This window comes from Hyperolius riggenbachi, chromosome 3 (genome assembly GCF_040937935.1).
Source record: "Hyperolius riggenbachi isolate aHypRig1 chromosome 3, aHypRig1.pri, whole genome shotgun sequence".
NCBI classification, from domain to species: Eukaryota; Metazoa; Chordata; class Amphibia; order Anura; family Hyperoliidae; genus Hyperolius; species Hyperolius riggenbachi.
The window spans coordinates 360655473-360676066 of record NC_090648.1 but is presented as its reverse complement, the minus strand read 5'-3'; the positions used below and the strand labels follow the sequence as shown (position 1 = coordinate 360676066).

The 20594-nt window shown below is 46.6% G+C and overlaps 1 protein-coding gene across 1 annotated transcript in view; it reads right to left on the bottom strand.

Annotated features, from left to right (window-relative positions):
• Positions 1 to 549: 549 nt before the first annotated feature.
• The window catches only part of LOC137561556 (serine protease inhibitor Kazal-type 1-like), a 61651-nt gene continuing 41606 nt past the window's right edge, over positions 550 to 20594 (bottom strand). The window contains exons 5-6 of the mRNA XM_068272870.1: positions 8552 to 8667; positions 550 to 693 (exon numbers count right to left, since the gene is read on the bottom strand). Of these exons, the coding sequence (XP_068128971.1) occupies positions 645 to 693; positions 8552 to 8667 (165 nt within the window). The 3' untranslated portion in view covers positions 550 to 644. The remainder of the gene's footprint in view (positions 694 to 8551; positions 8668 to 20594) is intronic.

Sequence of the window (20594 nt, the reverse complement as noted above, 5' to 3'; positions counted from 1 at the left end):
GTGTTTTAAATTATTAAATTAATATTTGTTAAAATAAATGTAAAAGAGTACTTAATAACGTTGTAAAACTTAAATGAGGTTTAGTGTATGTATAAAACCTATATTAACACGGGAGCCCTTATTTCCTGTTAGGCGCCAGATAAAATAATATGGCCGTCTATGGCGACGCCCTTTTTGTCCACCAGCCCCATGTGCCCAAATTTCCCAGCTCCCTTTCACACAGTCTCAGTGGCCCAGAGCTAAAACATATGAATGATTTACTATCCTCTGCTGTTCCAGGGAAGAGGTTTACGGCTGAAAATTCTTTTCAGTGAGGGTTATGCTATAATCCAACTGAAGAGAAATGTCACTTGCACAGCTGACATGTAACACAAAAAAGCAGAAAAGGAACACATCCTAGTTTTTTGTCTGCTTGGCACTGTACATATATGTCTCATGTATGTCTCATGTATGTCTGTCACATGTTAAAGCACTTGGGTAAATGAGCAAAGTTGTCTTAGGCTCCATTTATTTTTATTTTTTTTAGAAATTTGAAAGCCACACTCAAAATGATGCAAATTCTTATGTCTCTTTATTGTATCTTATGTGCTTTAGGCACATGTTGCATATACCACAACTCAATTTTGCTTCAGAGCTACAGGGAATCACTCCTTTTGACATTCTCTATAATTCACAATAGACAGACTTGGATTCCTGCAAATAAAGTGAAACCATAATTGAAACAACTGAGTGCATATGATAAGCGGTCATCTGAATTCTAATATGAAAAATAACAGTTCCAAAATCAATAGGCAATTTAAAAAAAAATGGACATTAAGGTTGTTAGGGAAAGCCAAGTTTGGTTTTGATTCGGTGGTGGGAGCAGAGATGGATCTAGCCAGAATGGAGCCAAGCATGAGTAGAGGACTCTATAGGGTTGTGTATTGGGTCAGCAAACTGATATCAAGGACAGTGGCGTACTTGGAGGGGGGATGGGCCGTCCAGGGTGTTGCCATGGGTAGGGGGTCACACCCTGGCAGAAGGGATCCATCTGTTGTCAGCATTCAATCTGAGGGTGCTCTTACCAGCAGCATACAGTAGGTGGCAGCAGCACTGTACAGTAGGTACAGTAGGCAATCTTTCTCACTGTCTCCTTTCTGCTGTCAGGATGGAGCTCTCTTGCTGCAGCTCCCCCTCCCTCATTATAGCTAGCTTTCTGATATCAGCTGGCCCCACCCCCCGTGCACTTGACCATGCATGGTGGTAAGGTGCTCTAGGGCAGGGCTGTCTAACCCTGTACTCAAGGCCCACCAACAGAATATGTTTTGCAGGAAACCACACACATTCACAGGTGAGGTAATTAGTGTCTCAGCAGAGCTGATTAACTACCTCTGTGGATTTCCACAAAACATGCACTGTTGGTGGGCCTTGAGGACAAGGTTGGGGAACACTGCGTCTAGAGAATGCATGCTGTGCTGTGTGTGAGTGTCCCTGTAGTGTGTGTGTGTGTGTGTGTGTGTGTCATTGCACTGTGTGTGTGTGTGTGTGTGTGTGTGTGTGTGTGTGTGTGTGTGTGTGTGTGTGTCTGTCCTTGCACTGTGTGTGTGTGTGTGTCCTTGCACTGTGTGTGTGTGTGTGTGTATACAATAACTGCAAATCCATGTCAGACTTGGTAAAAGTAATCAAATTCGCTGACGACATAACCATTGTCGGTCTCATCACCAATAATGATGAGAAAGAGTACTGCCACCAGGTTGAAGGTGTCTGTCACTGGTGCAGAGAGAACGGATTGGTCCTAAACACAGCGAAAACTGTGGAGATGATTGTTGATTTCAGGAGCTGCGCCTCCACCCCGCCCCCAATCTGCATCGATGGCAAGGAGGTGGAAAGAGTCCCCTGCTTCCACCTTCTGGGCACAACCATCTCTAATGACCTGAAGTGGAAGGCCAACACTACCTCCACACAGAGGAAAGCCCAACAGAGACTTTTCTTTCTCCGCCAACTAAAAAAGTTTGGTATGGCCCAAAAACTTCTGACAAACTTCTACTCCGCAACTCTGGAGTCAAGATCTGACTCAAGGTTCCTACAAATGTACTCGAGTGGTGTCGTAGTTCACACCACCTTGTTGTCACAGGTCTACTAAAAGACTACTACATCCTTTATTTGCAATACTTATAGGTTTTAAAATATATGTTGGTGCATAGATTGCAGACCAAAGCGGGTGTCTTTGCCTATCCCCCCCCCCTCACAGTTCACTGTCAGAATGTGCGAACAGTTAGCTGGTCTGAGAGCACAAGCTGTGGGGTGTGGCTAACCCTGAAGACTTTGGTTGCACAGCACAATTATTTATTTTATAAAATCAAAACAGTATTGTGTGAGGTGTACAATTGAACCACCCTGCAGTGGGTTATGCAAGTGCAATAGATATGCAAAAAAGCTGTCCAGAATGCTCAAGTATGGCAGCTCTTTGCATCTACAGAGTCGCTGCAGGTCTCCCTCACACAATTACTGGAAACAAGCCAGGGGAATAGTACAAAGATTAGGGAGTGCAATACATATATAAAGTGCTAACAGTGCTTGACATGTTTCCTCTTAAACAGATTTCATTTGGAGCAAGATAAAGTGCAAAAATAATAAATAGAGAACCCCCAACCACCACCAAAGTATCCCCCAGCATCACACGGCTCAAGTCAGAGCTAAAGTGCCCATCTATCCAATGGGTTTAAATATGTTGTGGAGGCTGGGACTGACCTACCCCTTCCAGGCGATGCCCTCACACATCTCCGCCCATTCCCATTAGCTCATGCAGGGATGTTAACTGTGAGTGTGCTGGCTGGCTTTTAGTCCAAACCTGTGCCATGTATAATTCAATTGGTGCTGGCTACACACTGCTACACATCGCACATGCGCCGTGCTGTCACGCCGGCCGCCGTCATGACGCGCGGCGGCCGGCGTGTGACGTCATTCGTGACGTATACAGAAGGAGAAGGCCCGACACTCACCAGTGTCGCCCGGGGGACCGGCCTGTCCGCGCTATGCGGACAGCCGCCGGGAGAAGAGCCAGGAGGCCGGCGTGGGACGTCCCGACCAGGGCTGGGATGGAGAAAGCCCTGGGTAAGTTCAAATTTTATTTTTACTCTGAGCTCGGAGTCCCTTTAATTAACCGCGCATGCGCTGTGCTGTCACGCCGGCCGCCATCATGACGCGCGGCAGCCGGCGTGTGACGTCATTCGTGTCGTATACGGAAGGAGAAGGCCCGACACTCGCCAGTGTCGCCCGGGGGACCGGCCTGTCCGCGCTATGCGGACAGCCGCCGGGAGAAGAGCCAGGAGGCCGGCGTGGGACGTCCCGACCAGGGCTGGGATGGAGAAAGCCCTGGGTAAGTTCAAATTTTATTTTTACTCTGAGCTCGGAGTCACTTTAAACGCCAGCAGTCTCAGCTGTTAGCGGCCGTCACGTACCGCTGCTGAACTTCCGACTCCATGTGACGTCACTTCCACGTTGCCTCGGCAACGCGTACACACGGTCGGGTTCAATGCGTACAAAAGTATGCGGCCCGCTATGCCGGTTGCACGGTAATGAGAAGCTTTTGCCCGTGATCAGGCTAATGCTACCAATTGGAGGTGGCGGAGTATGTACAAATGTGCGCCTCATTTAGATCGCCATGACTACTCACGCCCTGTGGACGCACTACAGATGGAGTGTAGTAATATTACTCTGGCCCTAAATATGCATATCTATGCATGTTGTGCGACCACATCGTCTCATGTACCTGTGTTCATATAACCGTGGAAAAATCTCTCCATGCGATGTGAATGCACAACATAAACAGCAAAGCGCAATACTCATGCATATTCCCACCACTGTGGATGCGACCACATCGTACTTTTAGTCCAAACCTGCACCCTGTATAATTCACATGGCACTGGCTACACAACACTGTATGTGATTAGATGCCAGTAGTCTCACCTGTTAGCGGCTGTCACGTACTGCTGCTAAACTACCGATTCCATGTGGCGTCACTTCCGCGTTACCTCGGCAACGTGTACACACGGTCGGGTTCAATGCGTACATATGTATGCGGCCCGCTATGGCAATTACCATGGTAATGAGAAGCTTTTGCCCGTAGTCAGGTTAATGCTACAAATTGAATGTGGCGGATTGTGTACAAATGTGCGCCTCGTTTAGATCGCTAGGACTACACATACCCTGTGGGCGCACTACAGATGGAGTGTAGCAGCATGCATATGCATGCATGTTGTGCGACCACATCGTCTCATGTACCTTTATTAGTATAGCTGTGAGAAAATCTCCCTGCAATGTGAATGCACAATCTAAACAGCAATGCGCAATACTCATGCATATTCCTACCAATGTGGATGCGACCATATCGTTGCTTATCTCCACATCGGTTGAGTAAAGGGCTCACAGACCCATAATCAGCAAGTATCCTTGTTAGTGACAGTATATCTCTCCATTGAGTGCAAATTTGGGTCCACAGTGGGCTAGCATCATAATGTGGATAGACATACATATGTTTCTGTACATAGAGGAGGGGACGGGAAGGGAATAGAAGAGTCCAGTCGAAAGACCACAACACTGTGATAGAATAGGAGCAAAGTCCTGGGGATACAGATTCAGCAATACATGTACAATGCAACTGTTATGTTAAATCAATCGGTTTATGTAAAAGAAAGAACCGAGAGCCCAATACAGTGCAGTACGTTCAGGCAATTGGTATAGTTAAAAAGAGTAGATTAATACTCACAAACCAGGGTTACCTCCAGGCAACCACCGTACACGCAGGCGAGGAAACCGTCCCGTCCCCATTAAGGAACAAGAAGTCGCTCTCTGCAGGTTCAAGGAAAAATGCTAAGGGGTATGCCCCTCCACCAAGGGTGGATGTTAAACGTGTGATAGAAAGGAACAGAGGCGCCAAAAGGATAAAAACAATAATTAAAATGCTTAAAAAAGGCTTGGGAGGCAGTGATGGGCTTACCTCCTGTAAGCAGACACAACAAACTGTGTATTCAAAATAAAGGGTATTTATTGGTACACTCCAGGGGTAAGTTGCAATGCGTTTCGCAGGTTCAAACCCGCCTCATCAGGCAAATGTGACAGGAGTACACACAGCAGTCCGTCTAGATTACACTAGGCGCCAGGTGTAATCTAGACGGACTGCTGTGTGTACTCTTGTCACATTTGCCTGATGAGGCGGGTTTGAACCTGCGAAACGCGTTGCAACTTACCCCTGGAGTGTACCAATAAATACCCTTTATTTTGAATACACAGTTTGTTGTGTCTGCTTACAGGAGGTAAGCCCATCACTGCCTCCCAAGCCTTTTTTAAGCATTTTAATTATTGTTTTTATCCTTTTGGCGCCTCTGTTCCTTTCTATCACACAATCGGTTTATGTTACATTGGGGAGAAAAGTATGGACAGGAGTACAAGATGCAAGTAAATGCTGTATGAGGGCTACAGGAAGCTTGCCAAAGCAAAGTCCTCAAACTTCTACTCCGCTACAATCGAATCTGTCCTATGCTCTTCCATCCTGGTTTGGTACGCCAGCTCCTCTGCCAGCAACAGACTCAAACTGCAGAGGGTCATCAGATCAGCGGAGAGGATCATCGGGAGATCCCTTCTCTCTCTGGACCTCCTTTACCATTCCAGGCTGTACTCCAGAGCATTAAAGATCACCAATGACCCCTCACACCCAGACCACCGCTTCTTTAGTCAGCTCCCCTCGAGCCGGAGACTCCGGTTCCGGTCCATCTTCACCAAGACCTCAAGGCATAAAAACAGTTTCTTTCCCTCGGCTGTCAACCTTCTGAACTCTCTCCACGTAACTGCCCATCCCCACACCACAACACCATGCCGGCACTGAGGCACTCTATACATAGACGGCGCTCTAGCTCAAGCTGACTTTTTTTGGTTGTTTTTGGGTGTTTTTGTGTTGTAACTTATGCTACATTGTCTCTCTCTGCATCTGGTATAATGTTGTGTTCCTTTCTGACTGCTTGATTTGTCCTGTATCTGTATCTATATCCTGTATCAGTACCCTGTACGTGCCAAGCCTTATTCTGGGCACGACCCAGTCGTGCTTGGCGATAAAGATTCTGATTCTGAAGAATGTCCCTGCAGTGTGTGTGATAGTATCCCACAGTGTGTGCATCAGATATAATTACAGGGTTTCCTGAGCTGCCATTGGACATCTCTCTCCCGCTGGCCATGCCTCCTGCCGATCCCCCCCTTCTCCCTGCACGCTATAAAAGACAACACAGTCTCTCAGCGCAGTGTCGTGACCTAGGGCGCATGCAATTGTGGCCCACGGAAGCAGCATTTTTTGCAGCTACCTGATCCGCTCAGCCCTGCGGATCAGGTAGCTTACTTTTTTTTTTTTTTTTTTAGCCTACCTCGGGCTCTCTTTAAACTTATCCTAATCTTCCTGCAGTTGCTGCACAACTACTAATTAGGTCATAACATTTTTGCAACCTTCGCACTGTTTCAACCCAAAGCAATATTGAAGGCTAATTTCACATAATGCACAAGGTAAAGGGGGAAGAGGCGCCCAGAGCAGATAAAATACATTAAAAAGTCTTTCTGCAGGGTGCAATTTTTATTATCCCTACTTTTCGTCCGTTCACATAATGCAGATTCGCATCCTGAAAACTGGGCTTCCAGCGGTTTTAAAAAGACACATAATCAGTTAGAAGTGTATTGTGACACACACTGGAAGGATATAGTCAGGGGCGTAACTAGAAGTCCCCGGGCCCCCCTGCAAGAATTTGAGCGCCCCCCCTCCCCTGGGGCCCGCTCATGGCAGTTTTGTGGGGGCAGGAGGGGTTGCAGCATGAGAGGAGAGCTTGGTAGCACTCCCCCTCCCTCACCTCGGACTCTCCCCTCTGCCTTCCCCTACTGCCTCTATGTAAGCGTCAGCAGCGTCAGCAGCAGCTATAATTACCTCTATCCACCACCGGAGGTAAGGGCTTCACATTACTTTCACATTACTTCCTGTCATTGTAACAAACGAAGTAACACATCCACGCATTACTTCCTTTTTGCGTACTAATAGTATGCGGCAGGAAGAAAATGTTAGGACATCTTGTGGCCAAATAGTAAAATTACACCTACATACATTTTATTTAATAAAATCACCTACATATACCATTAAAATTAATCCCTTACTTGCCCCACTCTCCCATAGTTACCCAAATTAAACGTTAGCATTTAAAAAAAAAAATTACCAAAAAAATACATAAATAGTTACCTTAGGGACTGAACTTTTTTAATATGTATGTCTTGAAGGTATAAAAGTTATTTTTGCAATTATGGGCTTGTAATTAGTGATGAGCGCAAAATGAAAAGTACACCTTTATTTCCAAATAAAATATTGGTACCATACATTGTACTTTGGAAATATTTTAAATGTTGCAATAACTGGGACACATGGTAAAATGTGTGGGCCTTATTCACAGTAGGATGTTTTATTTTAAAACTATGATATGATGACCACAATTTGAGAAATAAGGAATTGTATTCCATTGTTTATTTATTATTCCCATTAAAATGCATTTAGAATAAAATAATTTAGCAAAATGTACCACCCAAAGAAGGCCTAATTGGTAGCGGAAAAAACAAAATATAAATCATTTCATTGTGATAAGTAGCTATAAGTTATTGCCGAATGAATGGGAGAGGCGGGCTGACAAGTGAAAATTGTCCTGGTGCAGAAGGGGAAAAACCCCTCCGTAGGGAAGTGGTGAAAGTACCTCAAATAAATCCCATCCAGATGCATAAAAATAGGTTTCATTTGTTCCAGAGATCTCCACTCTATTATGCTGCATACACACTTGAGATAAAAGTCTTTGGAGAATGAAAGATCACAGACCAATTTTACCCCCTTCCATGTAGTATGAGAGCCATATTCTACACAGGCTATGCTATGGAGCTGAACTCCCCATCAGATAGAAATCTTTGCAAGATCCTGCACACAAAGACGCTGTACACATGCAACAGATCAGTATCTGCAAAAGATCTGTTCCTGCAAAGATCCATTCCTGCAAAATGCATTCATAGTCTATGAGATCTGCAGATCATCATACACACCTTGTTTAACATACTTCATCTGCATATCTGGCAATCATCTGCAGATCTGAAAATCCATCCTGGTGGATCTGATCTGCAGATGATCTGCAGATGATTGTCTGTTAAACTAGGTGTGTATGAGGATCTGCAGATATCATAGACTATGAATGCATTTTGCAGGAACGGATCTTTTGCAGGAACAGATCTTTTGCAGATAATGATCTTTTGAGTGTGTACGGGCATCTTTGTGTGCAGCATCCTGCAAAGATTTTATCTGACGGGGAGTGCAGCTCCATAGAATAGACTGTGTAGAGTATGGCTCTCATACTACATGGAAGGGGGTAAAATTGGTCTGTGATCTTGCCTTTTCCAAAGACTTTTATCTCAAGTGTGTATGAAGCATTAGTAACGCTAACCCCAGAGACTGCATGAGATAATGGTATGCTCAATTTTCTTCTACATGTGTGATTTTTAGTTTTATACTTACTTTGCCCATTCGGCGCAAAATTGACACTTGTTGCCTCGAGATCTATTATCAGATGCACAAACTGGGTAATACATTAAATTGCAGGCGTCTGTTCCTTTAAAGAGTTCACATTCTTCCTAAAATGTAAGATCACAAACTTTATATTACAACTTACTCTTAATATTTAAATCTAAAATGTAATTTTGTTAGCATTTCAAAAATAAAAAAGCAGAGCAACAGCAGCTTTATTCCTAAAACACTCAGTGATGTGTATGGAGGCTGCCATCTGTATCTACTTAAAAAAAAAAAAAAATTGTTGACCTTTGCATGAAACTAGCCCAGGTCCATTTACACCTGTCCAGCCTAGAGGAAAGATCAGGTGATTTTTCCACATGCACATACAGGTTTGTAATTTCTGAATTATTCTTTGAACATTAATGCGCTTGTTTGTGAGATATATATATATATATATATATATATATATATATATATATTATTATTATTATTTATTGTATTTATAAAGCGCCAACATATTACGCAGCGCTGGACATTAATTTAGGTTACAGACAATATTTAAGGGTGACAAACAGCAATATGACAATACAGGAATACATGCAAACCAGATCACACAGCACAGTATGAGTACACAAGGTAATGCTTAGTCACTGGAGGGGAGCATGGAGATTAGGCAAGTTAGGTTCACTCAAATGCATAGCATGGGTGCACAGTAATGGAGGTGCATGATCAGGTAGGACACAAAAGGAGGAGGACCCTGCCCAAAGGCTTACAATCTAGAGGGAGAGGTAGGGACACGAGAGGTAGGGGACCAGAGTTCAGCTGTGGGTTTAGAGCAATTGTGAGGGGTGGTAGGCCAGAGTGAAAAGGTGAGTTTTGAGGGCCTTCTTGAAGGTGTTGGAGGAGGCTGCCCTGATGGGTGGAGGTAGGGAGTTCCATAGTGTTGGAGTGGCTCTTGAGAAGTCTTGGAGGCGTGCAAGGGACTGGGTGATGCGGGGGACGGTCAGGTGAAGTTCATTGGAGGAGTGGAGTGAGCAGCTAGGTGTGTATCTCTGAGTAAGATCAGAACTGTAGGTTGGACAGGTTTTGTGGACGGATTTGTAGGTCAGACACAATATCTTGAATCTGATTCTGGACTGGATAGGAAGCCAGTGGAGGGATTCACGGAGGGGAGCCGCCCTGGTGGAGCGATGGGAGGAGTGGATAATTCTGGCTGCCGCATTCATGATGGACTGCAGTGGGGCTATTCAGGTCATAGGGAGACCAGACAGAAGGGCATTGCAGTAGTCGAGGTGGGAAATTATGAGGGCATGGATGAGGAGTTTGGTGGTGGCAGGGGTCAGGAAAGGGCGAATCTTACAGATGTTACGAAGGTGGAAGTTGCAGGACTTTGTGAGGTTTTGGATGTGGGGAGTGAAGGAGAGTGCGGAGTCCAGGGTGACACCCAGACAGCGGGCTTGAGAGGTAGGGCGAATGGTAGTGTGGTTAACAGTGACCTGCACATCTGGGAGGTCCAGGGATGACCAGGGTGGGAAGATCATAAATTCCGTTTTGTCTAGATTTAGTTTCAGGAACCTTTTGCTAAGGCAAGGTCATTGATCACTTTGGTGAGAGCCGTTTCGGTTGAGTGGGCAGGCTGAAATCAAGATTGCAGTGCGTCTAGTAGTGAGTTGGCATTGAGGTACTGGGTCAGGCGTTTGTGAACCAGACGCTCAAGGAGTTTTGAGGCGAAGGGCAGGAGGGAGATTGCGCGGTAGTTGGAGGGTAGCGATGGGTCGAGGGAGGGTTTCTTGAGCAGGGGCAGTACAGTGGCCTGCTTGAAGTCCGAGGGGAAGGTGTCTGTGGATAGGGAGAGGTTAAACAGGGTACTAAGGACTGGGGCCAGATCGGTGAAGTGAGGCTGAAGTAGATCAGAAGGGATAGGGTCAAGGTGGGAGGTAATGGTATGGGAAGTCTGCAGTAGATGGTTGACTTCCTCAGTGGTAGTAGGAGTGAAGGAGGTAAGAGGAGGATAGGGTGGAGGAGGAGTTGGTTGTGTTTGGGTGGGAGGTGAAGATTGAAGATTGGATATTTCCTGACGGATGGAGACTATTTTGTTGGTGAAGTGGGTGGCTAAATCTGTGGCAGAGAGGGAGGAAACAGAAGGTGGGGGGAGGGTTTCAGCAGGGAGTTGAAGGTGCCAAAAAGACATTGGGGATTGGAAGCTTGTGTTCCGATGAGCTTGGTAAAGTATTCCTGCTTCGCATGAGCAAGGGCAGTGTGGAACTGCAGCAGGTTAGTCTTGTACTGTAAGAAATCCTGGTTTAGTCGAGTTTAGTCGAGTTTTCCTCCATTTCCGTTCAGTGGCAAGTGTTTCCCTCTGGAGGTTGCGAGTATAGGTAGTGCACCAGGGCTGGGGGTTAGGGGGTCGGTGTGTGTACGTATGTGTGTATGTGTGTATATATATATATATATATATATATATATATATATATATATATATATATATATATATATATATATATATATATATATATATATATATATATATATATATATATATAGCAACTGCTTGCTGCCAAAATCCGGACTCCTTTCCTAGGACCACACAAGGTTTTAAAGTGACCATAGTCCAAATACCGGGGAAATGTACCTCCCATCTACTACCCAGCCCCGATGGCCCCTACATATCCCCCCCCCCTCTGCCTCAACCCAGAGGAGGTGGAGGCACATAGACCCACTAAACAGTGGACTCTGGAAAGGGCATCAGCGTTCTGGTGCACTTTACCCGGCCTATGTTCCACCACATAGTTGAATTCCTGGAGAGAGAGAAACCACCGGGAGACTCTTGCATTTGTTCCTTTGTTCCTTTTCATCCAAGCTAGCGGGGCATGGTCAGAGATCAACCTGAACTTCCTACCCAATAAATAGTAGCGCAGGGAGTCCAGGGCCCATCTTATGGCCAAGCATTCCCTCTCCACTACCGCATAGTTTTTCTCAGCGGCCGTCAGTTTCCGACTGAGAAAAACTATGGGATGTTCTTCTCCATCAATCACCTGTGACAGAACCGAACCTAACATCTGAGGCATCTGTCTGCACTACGAATTGTCGAGTGAAATCGGGGGAAATCGGGGGACAGGGTGACTACACAATGCCGATTTCAGCTCAAAAAACGCTTTTTCTGTCTCTGCCGTCCACTGTATCATCACTGACTTCCGGCCCTTGGTCAAGTCAGTTAAGGGAGCTGCTAGGGTAGAAAAATTGGGAATGAACCGTCTGTAGTAGCCCGCTATCCCCAAGAAAGCTCGAACCTGTTTCTTACTGAGGGGGCGAGGCCATTCCTGGATTGCCTCAATTTTATTAATTTGGGGTTTTACCAACCCCCTTCCGACAATGTACCCCAAGTATTTTGCTTCCTCCATGCCTAGGGCACATTTCTCGGGGTTCACTGTAAAACCCGCCTTCCTTAATGCATCCAGGACTACTTGAACCTTTGGAAGGTGAGACTCCCAGTCTCAACTAAAAATTACGATGTCGTCTAAATAGACCGACGCATATCTTTGGTGTGGACGCAACAATCTGTCCATGACTCTTTGAAATGTGGCAGGGGCGGTCTGTAACCCAAACGGCATTCTCTTGTACTGAAAATGGCCCTCAGGTGTGGAAAATGCCGTTTTCTCTCTGGCTTCTTTGGCCAAGGGTATTTGCCAATATCCTTTGGTCAGGTCTAACGTGGTTATGTAGCGGGCTGGGCCTAACCTTCCTATCAGTTCATCCACACGTGGCATGGGATAGCCATCAAATTTGGAAATTTCATTTAATTTTCGGAAATCCTTACAGAATCGCAAAGTTCCGTTTGGCTTGGGTACCAACACAATCGGGCTTGACCATTCACTCTGCGATTCTTCAATGACGTCCAATTCCAACATGCGTTTTACTTCCTCTGAGACAGCCTTTCTGCGGGCCTCCGGAATGCGATAGGGCCTGACAAACACTTTAGCCCTGGGCTCAGTAATAATGTTGTGTTCAACCATATTAGTGAGTCCAGGCAAATCAGAAAATATCCCCTTGTTTCTCTGGAGAAACTCTTTTACCTGTTGGACCTGTGATTTGGAAAGAGTGGGGGCTACTTTCACATCCTCAATGCTGATTTGGGGTACAACACTCACACCCACCATAACCGGAGCGGTCTCTCTCTCTTTCCAGGGCTTTAACAGATTGACATAATAAAGTTGATAGGGTTTCCGTCTCCCTGGCTGATGTACCTTATAATTCACTTCCCCCACTTTTTCAATGATCTCGAAGGGACCGTGCCACCTGGCCAAGAATTTACTCTCCACGGTGGGGATCAATACTGCCACTCTATCCCCCACCTGAAACTGCCTGATTTTTGCGGAGCGGTTATATACCCGACTCTGCGCTTCTTGGGCTGCCAGTAAGTGTTCCTTGACAAGGGGCATCACCTTGGCAATGCGTTCTTGCAACTGGGAAACTTGTTCCACCACACTTTTGTGGGGACTGGACTCACTTTCCCATGTTTCTTTTATAAAGTCAAGCAACCCTCGAGGTCTGCGCCCATATACCAGTTCAAATGGTGAAAAACCTGTGGAGGCTTGAGGTACCTCCCGAACAGCAAACATCACCGCAGGCAATAAACAATCCCAATCTTTTCCGTCCCTTTGAACAACTCTTTTTAACATCATTTTTAAAGGGACTTCGAGCAGTGCAGAAACTATGGAAAGATGCATATCATTTTAAAGCTCTCTTTCTCCTCTTTCCAATGGTATATAAACCGCCGCCCTACGCCTTTTAGTTTTCGCTATTTTCGCGATTGAATTTTCAGCGGCCGCGATTTCAATCATGAAAATAGAGAAAACTAAAAGGCGTAGGGCGACAATTTAGGTGTTGTCAGAAAGAGGAGAAAGAGAGCTTTAAAATGATATCCATCTTTCCATAGTTACATTGTATTACACAGGGCGACTTTTTCTGCTGAATGGAGCTGTTGACACTGGGGAAAGTGTCGTCCTGTGTAATACAAGTAACTATGGAAAGATGGATATCATTTTAACCACTTGAGGACCTAGGGCTTTACCCCCCTTAAGGACCGGCCACTTTTTTTCCATTCAGACCACTGCAGCTTTCACGGTTTATTGCTCGCTCATACAACCTACCACCTAAATGAATTTTGGCTCCTTTTCTTGTCACTAATAAAGCTTTCTTTTGGTGCTATTTGATTGCTCCTGCGATTTTTACTTTTTATTATATTAATCAAAAAAGACATGAATTTTGGCAAAAAAATGATTTTTTTAACTTTCTGTGCTGACATCTTTCAAATAAAGTAAAATTTCTGTATACATGCAGCACGAAAAATGTGGACAAACATGTTTTTGATAAAAAAAAACCCATTCAGTGTATATTTATTGGTTTGGGTAAAAGTTATAGCGTTTACAAACTATGGTGCAAAAAGTGAATTTTCCCATTTTCAAGCATCTATGACTTTTCTAACCGCCTGACATGTTTCATGAGGGGCTAGAATTCCAGGATAGTATAAATACCCCCCAAATGACCCCATTTTGGAAAGAAGACATCCCAAAGTATTCACTGAGAGGCATAGTGAGTTCATAGAAGCTATTAATTTTTGTCACAGGTAAGCGGAAAATGACACTTTGTGACAAAAAAAAAAAAAAGTTTCCATTTCTTCTAACTTGCGACAAAAAAAATAAAATGAAATCTGCCACGGACTCGCCATGCCCCTCTCTGAATACCTTGAAGTGTCTACTTTCCAAAATGGGGTCATTTGTGGGGTGTGTTTACTGTCCTCGCATTTTGGGGGGTGCTAATTTGTAAGCACCCCTGTAAAGCCTAAAGGTGCTCATTGTACATTGGGCCCCTTAGCGCAGTTAGGCTGCAAAAAAGTGCCACACATGTGGTATTGCCGTACTCAGGAGAAGTAGTATAATGAGTTTTGGGGTGTATTTTTACACATACCCATGCTGGGTGGGAGAAATACCTCTGTAAATGACAATCTTTTGATTTTTTTTTTACACACAATTGTCCATTTACAGAGTTATTTCTCCCACCCAGCATGGGTATGTGTAAAAATACACCCCAAAACACATTGTACTACTTCTCCCGAGTACGGCGATACCACATGTGTGGCACTTTTTTGCACCCTAACTGCGCTAAGGGGCCCAAAGTCCAATGAGTACCTTTAGGATTTCACAGGTCATTTTGAGAAATTTCGTTTCAAGACAGTATAGGAACCCCACAAATGACCCCATTTTAGAAAGAAGACACCCCAAGGTATTCTTATTTTTACACATACCCATGCTGGGTGGGAGAAACACCCCAAGGTATTCCGTTAGGAGTATGGTGAGTTCATAGAAGTTTTTATTTTTTTGTCACAAGTTAGCGGAAATTGATTTTAATTGTTTTTTTTTTCACAAAGTGTCATTTTCCGCTAACTTGTGACAAAAAATAAAATCTTCTATGAACTCACCATACTCCTAACGGAATACCTTTGGGTGTCTTCTTTCTGGAATGGGGTCATTTGTGGGGTTCCTATACTGCCCTGGCATTTTAGGGGCCCTAAACCGTGAGGAGTAATCTTGAAACCAACAATGTCGCAAAATGACCTGTGAAATCCTAAAAGTACTCATTGGACTTTGGGCCCCTTAGCGTACTTAGGGTGCAAAAAAGTGCCACATATGTGGTACCGCCGTACTCAGGAGAAGTAGTATAATGTGTTTTGGGGTGTATTTTTACACATACCCATGCTGGGTGGGAGAAATATCTCTGTAAATGACAATTGTTTGATTTTTTTACACACAATTGTCCATTTACAGAGAGATTTCTCCCACCCAGCATGGGTATGTGTAAAAATACACCCCAAAACACATTATACTACTTCTCCTGAGTACGGCGATACCACATGTGTGACACTTTTTTGCAGCCTAGGTGCGCTAAGTGGCCCAACGTCCTAATCACAGGTCATTTTGAGGCATTTGTTTTCTAGACTACTCCTCACGGTTTAGGGCCCCTAAAATGCCAGGGCAGTATAGGAACCCCACAATTGACCCCATTTTAGAAAGAAGACACCCCAAGGTATTCCGTTAGGTGTATGGCGAGTTCATAGAAGATTTTATTTTTTGTCACAAGTTAGTGAAAAATGACACTTTGTGAAAAAAAAACAAAAATCAATTTCCGCTAACTTTTGACAAAAAATAAAATCTTCTATGAACTCGTCATACACCTAACAGAATACATTGGGGTGTCTTTTTTTCTAAAATGAGGTCAGTTTGTGGGGTTCCTATACCGCCCTGGCATTTTACGGGCCCAAAACCGTGAGTAGTCTGGAAACCAAATGTCTCAAAATGACTGTTCAGGGGTATAAGCATCTGAAAATTTTGATGACAGGGGGTCTATGAGGGGGCGAATTTTGTGGAACCGGTCATAAGCAGGGTGGCCTTTTAGATGACAGGTTGTATTGGGCCTGATCTGATGGATAGGAGTGCTAGGGGGTGACAGGAGGTGATTGATGGGTGTCTCAGGGGGTGGTTAGAGGGGAAAATAGATGCAATCAATGCACTGGGGAGGTGATCGGAAGGGGGTCTGAGGGGGATCTGAGGGTTTGGCCAAGTGATCAGGAGCCCACATGGGGCAAATTAGGGCCTGATCTGATGGGTAGGTGTGCTAGGGGGTGACAGGAGGTGATTGATGGGTGTCTCAAGGTGTGATTAGAGGGGGGAATAGATGCAAGCAATGCACTGGCGAGGTGATCAGGGCTGGGGCATGAGGGCATTCTGAGGGTGTGGGTGGGTGATTGAGTGCCCTAGGGGCAGATAGGGGTCTAATCTGATAGGTAGCAGTGACAGGGGGTGATTGATGGGTAATTAGTGGGTGTTTAGGGTAGAGAACAGATATAAACACTGCACTTGGGAGGTGATCTGACGTCGGATCTGCGGGCGAACTATTGGTGTGGGTGGGTGATCAGATTGCCCGCAAGGGGCAGGTTAGGGGCTGATTGATGAGTGGCAGTGACGGGGTGATTGATGGGTGGCAGTGACAGGGGGTGATTGATGGGTGATCAGTGGTTTATTACAGGGAAGGACAGATGTAAATAATGCCCTGGCGAATTGATAAGGGGGGGTCTGAGGGCAATCTGAGCGTGTAGGCGGGTGATTGGGTGCCGGCAAGTGGCAGATTAGGGTATGATCTGATGGGTAACAGTGACAGGTGGTGATAGGGGGTGATTGATGGGTAATTAGTGGGTGTTTAGAGGAGACAATAGATGTAAACGCTGCGCTTGGGTGGTGACCTGATGTCGGATCTGCAGGCGATCTATTGGTGTGGGTGGGTGATCAGATTGCCCGCAAGGGGCAGGTTATAGAGTTGGGCCGAACCTCCGATTTTAGGTTCGCGAACCTGGTTCGCGAACTTCCGCGGAAGGTTCGGTTCGCGTTAAAGTTCGCGAACCGCAATAGACTTCAATAGGGATGCGAACTTTGAAAAAAAAAAATAATTATGCTGGCCACAAAAGTGATGGAAAAGATGTTTCAAGGGGTCTAACACCTGGAGGGGGGCATGGCGGAGTGGGATACATGCCAAAAGTCCCGGGGAAAAATCTGGATTTGACGCAAAGCAGCGTTTTAAGGGCAGAAATCACATTGAATGCTAAATGACAGGCCTAAAGTGCTTTCAAACATCTTGCATGTGTATACATCAATCAGGTAGTGTAATTAAGGTACTGCTTCACACTGACACACCAAACTCACCGTGTAACGCACCGCAAACAGCTGTTTGTGTAGTGACGGCCGTGCTGGACTGGTGCGCACCATGGCCAGAGTGCAGGTTTTGGTGGCTTTACAGCCCATATGGTCGCCTGGCTGATGTAGCTGAATGACAGAACAGTGACTGTCCAGCTGATCAAATTTGGTCTGACCACAATGAGGCAACGACCTTATTATCGTGGGTGTGCCCCCCGAGACACTCATCTAGGCGCCGGTCATTGCTTCATTGTGATACGCAAGCCCCTTCACCACGGCAAGGTAATGATCACGAAGGGGAATGGGCGCATGTACATGCCTTTTCTTTTGTTGTTGCAGCTGCCCGCAGTGCAGCCAGAAAAATTAGGCAGTCATGTACACGGACCAGAAAAATTATTACAGCGGCCGCTGCTAGCAGCGGCCTAAAAAATTCAGCAATCCGCCTGGAGTCCCGGACCCTGTTGGTGGTGGCGGAGAAGGTAGTCAAGCGGCCTGCAGGCAGACATGCTGTGTGGAGGGACTGGGAGCGACTTAGTCTTCTTGGGGCAGGCCAGGCAGCCAGTCACACGGCGTGCAGGCAGAGATGCTGTGTGTGCGGGGACTGACTTAGTCTTGGGGCGGGCAGCAGCCCTCCGGGATCCATGCCTCATTCATTTTGATAAAGGTGAGGTACTTAACACTTTTGTGACTTAGGCGACTTCTCTCCTCTGTGACAATGCCTCCAGCTGCGCTGAAGGTCCTTTCTGACAGGACGCTTGCGGCAGGGCAGGAGAGAAGTTGGATGGCAAATTGGGACAGCTCTGGCCACAGGTCAAGCCTGCGCACCCAGTAGTTCAAGGGTTCCTCATCGCTGTTCACAGCAGTGTCTACATCCACACTTAAGGCCAGGTAGTCGGCTACCTGCCGTTCCAGGCGTTGGTGGAGGGTGGATCCGGAAGGACTACGGCGAGGCGTTGGACTAAAGAACGTCCGCATGTCCGACATCACCATGAGATCGCTGGAGCAGGTATACAGTGGCGGGTCCACTGAACAGAACAGGTATGCAGTGGCGGGTTCACTGAACAGGTATACAGTGGCGGGTCCACTGAACAGAACAGGTATGCAGTGGCGGGTTCACTAAACAGAACAGGTATACAGTGGCGGGTTCACTAAACAGAACAGGTATACAGTGGCGGGTCCACTGAACAGAACAGGTATGTAGTGGCGGGTTCACTAAACAGAACAGGTATACAGTGGCGGGTTCACAGAACAGGTATGCAGTGGCAGGTTCACTGAACACAACAGGTATGCAGTGGCGGGTTCACTGAACAGGTATACAGTGGCGGGTCCACTGAACAGAACAGGTATGCAGTGGCGGGTTCACTGAACAGGTATACAGTGGCGGGTCCACTGAACAGAACAGGTATGCAGTGGCGGGTTCACTAAACAGAACAGGTATACAGTGGCGGGTTCACTAAACAGAACAGGTATACAGTGGCGGGTTCACAGAACAGGTATGCAGTGGCAGGTTCACTGAACACAACAGGTATGCAGTGGCGGGTTCACTGAACAGGTATACAGTGGCGGGTCCACTGAACAGAACAGGTATGCAGTGGCGGGTTCACTGAACAGGTATACAGTGGCGGGTCCACTGAACAGAACAGGTATGCAGTGGCGGGTTCACTGAACAGGTATGCAGTGGTGGGTTCACAGAACAGGTATGCAGTGGTGGGTTCACAGCACAGGTATGCAGTGGTGGGTTCAATGAACAGGTATACAGTGGCGGGTCCACTGAACAGAACAGGTATGCAGTGGCAGGTTCACTGAACAGGTATGCAGTGGTGGGTTCATAGCACAGGTATGCAGTGGTGGGTTCACAGCACAGGTATGCAGTGGTGGGTTCAATGAACAGGTATACAGTGGCGGGTCCACTGAACAGAACAGGTATGCAGTGGCAGGTTCACTGAACAGGTATGCAGTGGTGGGTTCACAGCACAGGTATGCAGTGGTTGGTTCACAGAACAGGTATGCAGTGGTGGGTTCACAGCACAGGTATGCAGTGGTGGGTTCAATGAACAGGTATACAGTGGCAGGTCCACTGAACAGAACAGGTATGCAGTGGCGGGTTCACTGAACAGGTATGCAGTGGTGGGTTCACAGCACAGGTATGCAGTGGTGGGTTCACTGAACAGGTAAGCAGTGGTGGGTTCACTGAACAGGTATGCAGTGGTGGGTTCACAGCACAGGTATGCAGTGGTGGGTTCACAGCACAGGTATGCAGTGGTGGGTTCACAGCACAGGTATGCAGTGGTGGGTTCACAGCACAGGTATGCAGTGGTGGGTTCACAGAACAGGTATGCAGCCAGACAGGAACAAGTTAAGCCTAACTAATCTTTCCCTGAGAGACAGTCTGCAGCAGCTCGCCCTACTCTCACTAACGCAGGCAGCACACGAGTGACCGTAATGGCCGCCGCTGCCTGCCTTATATAAGGGGGGGTGGGGCTCCAGGGGCTAGTGTAGCCTAATTGGCTACACTGGGCCTGCTGACTGTGATGTAGAGGGTCAAAGTTGACCCTCCATGTGCATTATGGGGCGAACCGAACTTCCGCAAAGGTTCGCCTGCGGGACGCGAACGCGAACCACTGAAGTTCGCATGGAACCGTTCGCAGGCGAACCGTTCGGCCCAACTCTAGCAGGTTAGCGGCTGATTGATGGGTGGCAGTAACAGGGGGTGATTGATGGGTGGCAGTGACAGGGGGTAATTGATGGGTGATTGACAGGTGATTGACAGGTGATCAGTGGGTTATTACAGGGAAGCACAGATGTAAATATTGCACTGGCGAATTGATAAGGGGGGGGTCTGAGGGCAATCTGAGCGTGTAGGCGGGTGATTGGGTGCCCGCAAGGGGCAGATTAGGGTCTGATCTGATGGGTAACAGTGACAGGTGGTGATAGGGGGTGATTGATGGGTAATTAGTGGGTGTTTAGAGGAGAGAATAGATGTAAACACTGCGCTTGAGTGCTGATCTGATGTCGGATCTGCGGGCGATCTATTGGTGTGGGTGGGTGATCAGATTGCCCGCAAGGGGCAGGTTAGAGGCTGATTGATGGGTGGCAGTGACAGGGGGTGATTGATGGGTGATTGACAGGTGATTGACAGGTGATCAGGGGGGATAGATGCATACAGTACACAGGGGGGGGGGGTCTGGGGAGAATCTAAGGGGTGGGGGGGTGATCAGGAGGGGGCAGGGGGGGGGGGTAAAAAAAAATAGCGTTGACAGATAGTGACAGGGAGTGATTGATGGGTGATTAGGGGGGTGATTGGG